We start from the raw sequence: 3,295 nt of genomic DNA on the forward strand, positions 1-3,295 counted from the left end.
AGCGAGTAGAGAGAATAAAAGGTATTGATGTATGAGATAATTGATGTTAGAAGGAGAAAGCAAACTCCTAAGAAACCACACAATTCTAAGAAATACTACAAGTGACAAGATTAAGGATTGTTACTGTTACGTTGAATTAAAAAATCAGAACTACAAGGTATTGTAAACTAATTAGATTGAAAAAAACAGGTGGCTGACAGCAGAACACGCTTACAAGATGCACTGGATAGCTAGATCTCCACTCTATAAATGGGCATGGTTCGTTCTACTTCAAAGCACTCTTCCCTAGCTACGCACTTCTTCCTTCTTTCTATATTTACTGTTTTTGTATCCTTCTTTCATTTTATTTGTCAATGGAAAGCGGGCTTAAGGCATTGTGGGTGTTGTCCGTGGTCCTGCTGGTGTCAAACTGGCAACACTGGACTTATGGAAAACGCGCACCTCAAGTTCCTTGCTACTTTGTCTTTGGAGATTCTCTCTTTGATAACGGAAACAATAACTACCTTGACAAAGCAGCTAAAGTTAATTACCTTCCTTATGGGATAGACTTTGATACTGGGGCTTCAGGAAGGTGCAGCAACGGTCTCAACATAGCTGACACCATTGGTCTGCAGTTTTCTCTCCTCGCTTATAATACAAAATATAGTGTGTTAGTTTTCTTTAATGGAAAATATTAAATATGTTCTCACTAGATAGTTGTGACCGTTGTATTAAATTAAAATTAGAAATCTTGCTAAGTCTGGTACGAATGTTTTTGTTGCTGAAATTTACATAATTTATTAGAAGAAGGATGATTAGGTTTATTCTTTTGTTTCTTGTATAACTTGAAACATAAATTTACAACGGTCTCAACATAACCGAGTTTAGTAATGTGGGCAGTTATGATCTTAATTATTATTCTTTTGTTTCAGCTGAACAATTAGGTTTCGACAGTTACATTACGGACTTTGGTATCGGAGGTTGCACTAATTTTCTAGATGGTGTAAATTATGCATCTAATGGAGCTGGCATCCTTGATTCTACTGGCTCTCTTGCGGTGATTACTGATCATATGCCTCTCATAACTAAAACCTTGTATTATTCCGTATGAATTTTGCGTAATCTTGTATGCTTTGGCAACGCTAACTATTAATATGATTCTTTTGTGTATGTCAAGGGAGAACTATTTACCATGAATATTCAGTTATATAATCACAATATCACGGTTTCACGAATTGCCAAAATCTTGGGAAGCGAGGAAGTTGCTAGGAAGTACTTGAGCCAATGCATCTATGTGTCTGATATGGGTCATAACGACTACCTCAACAATTATTTCTTGGACAGCTACAGTAGCAGCAAGAAATATACTCCTGAAGAATTTGCTCAACTTCTTATTGAAACTTATGAAACTCAGCTTGAGGTTAGCCCTACTTAATGTCTCTTGTAAAACAACAATTAATGTTTGACGTGAGTGGAAACTAACAAAGATAGCTTTTTTTTCCCTTGCTGCCAGAAATTGTATTGCTCAGGAGCAAGAAAGATAGCTGTGTTCGGAATTATTCGGGTGGGATGTATGCCGCACAACATACAAAACCATCCCAATGACGTAGATGCATCTTCTTCATGTGTTGAAAAGTTCAACAGTGATGTTAAAGTTTTCAACGACAAGCTTCCAACACTGCTAAATAAACTAAATAAAAAGCACTCTGATGCTGTGTTTACCTACATAAACTCTTATGAAATTGATTCTGATGATCAGACCAATACAGGTCCCAATTCCCCCACCCCCCCCCACCCCCCCTCTCGGTTGAAGACGACTTTTTTGTGACGCCTCTTGATACCAATATTACATTTTCTTGCTTGCAGGTTTTACATATGCCCGTGAGAGCTGTTGCGAGGTAGAATTTGGTTCAGTCCCATGTACATCTCTCTCCGTCCCGTGTAGCAACAGGAGTGACTATGTGTACTGGGACGGAGCCCATTTTACTGAAGCTAAAGCTTGGGCGTTTGGAAAAAGAGCATATAAAAGTCTGTCACAACAGCATGCTTCTCCATATGATATCAGCGGACTTGCTAAGCTGAAACTTGACGATTCTGATGCTTACGATATCAACCATGCCCAGCTATGATGGAGAAGATGATTGTCCAATAAGTTCTTAGAGAATAAAATATTGTGACTGTAAGAACAATTGAAAGACATATCTACTGTCTTTTCATAGCCTTTCACAATATAATTCGAATAAAATTTGCATTGAGGCATTAGTCTCAAGAAGCAATAATAATTACTTAATCCTTAATCATTTGGATATCATACTTAAACTCCATTCATAGAAGGATTTATTCTTAAAGTATAGAAGTCGATTCGGAGATACTCTTGCCCTTAAAATTGAAAGAAGGATACATACGTACTTACAAAAACCAAAATTTCATTTTTATATTTATATCTGTGAAATCTCGTATGTGGACATGATAGGTTTAAAGATCATGGCTTCTGCTGCTAGCTTTAATTAATGTCTCAACAAATTTCTACACTGATAACACAAAATCTCCAACTTGATGTGAAGTCTACCTCAACAAATTTCTGAACTGATTGAGTTCTTCATGACTTTGATATATTTTAAGCTCTTCTTAACTCCTTTTCCTCATGATTTTTTAAAAAAAACTATACTTGATATACTGGGAGTGAGACGAGAGGATTTCAAACCTAACACACATATCCAAGTGTATAAATTAAAAAGAAACTTCTTTCTTTTTGTATTTAATTTAGAACTCTTTTAGCTTTGTTTGTGATGTTTTTAATATTATATATACAACCAAAGAGAGTTGCGATATTTAGTATTGATTATCAAAATACTGAGTAATAAAAAATAAAATTAGGTTTCTTATGGTAAAGATTAATATATATATATATATATATATGATTGCTATTTTTTTTGCGTCAAATTCTTACCATTATGGGATATAAATATATTTTGGAGGCGCAAAATAAAACTATACCATGATAACATGAATGTTTAAATAGTAATTTACCACTAAAAACTAGTCTCCACTATGAAACTATATATAACGTGTCAAAAAACAATTTTAATGATAATCTAATTAATTAATAAAATGCGAAAAATAGCCAGCGAGGAAGTGGCTTGAGATTACAGAGTCTGCTAAATCAAGATGACAGCCAAGCCAAAAATTTCATTTCCGTATCTAGACCATGCTATGCTTAAAAGGTCAGCCACCCTATTTCCTTCTCTATGTACATGATTTAAGGTATCGGATTTATAAGCCATACTTATACAGTAGATTGCATTAAACTCACTGC

General features: G+C 34.9%; 1 protein-coding gene across 1 annotated transcript; it reads left to right on the forward strand.

Moving 5' to 3' along the window:
- Window positions 1-256: 256 nt before the first annotated feature.
- Window positions 257-2,290, forward strand: LOC105113588 (GDSL esterase/lipase At5g45670-like). The gene is made up of 5 exons (XM_011009816.1): window positions 257-606; window positions 912-1,036; window positions 1,157-1,399; window positions 1,493-1,748; window positions 1,846-2,290. The coding sequence occupies exons 1-5, from the start codon at window positions 354-356 to the stop codon at window positions 2,106-2,108; spliced, it is 1,140 nt and encodes a 379-aa protein (XP_011008118.1). The 5' UTR covers window positions 257-353; the 3' UTR covers window positions 2,109-2,290.
- The last annotated feature ends 1,005 nt before the right edge of the window (window positions 2,291-3,295 follow it).

Source organism: Populus euphratica, unplaced genomic scaffold, assembly GCF_000495115.2.
Source record: "Populus euphratica unplaced genomic scaffold, PopEup_1.0 scaffold435.1, whole genome shotgun sequence".
In the NCBI taxonomy this organism is placed as follows: domain Eukaryota; kingdom Viridiplantae; phylum Streptophyta; class Magnoliopsida; order Malpighiales; family Salicaceae; genus Populus; species Populus euphratica.

Excerpts from the sequence above, each read along its gene's own strand:
- LOC105113588 (XM_011009816.1), top strand. The coding sequence starts at position 354 with ATGGAAAGCGGGCTTAAGGCATTGTGGGTGTTGTCCGTGGTCCTGCTG. Across the intron at positions 607-911 it reads CAACATAGCTGACACCATTG|CTGAACAATTAGGTTTCGAC; the intron begins GTCTGCAGTTTT and ends CTTTTGTTTCAG. Across the intron at positions 1,037-1,156 it reads ATTCTACTGGCTCTCTTGCG|GGAGAACTATTTACCATGAA; the intron begins GTGATTACTGAT and ends GTGTATGTCAAG.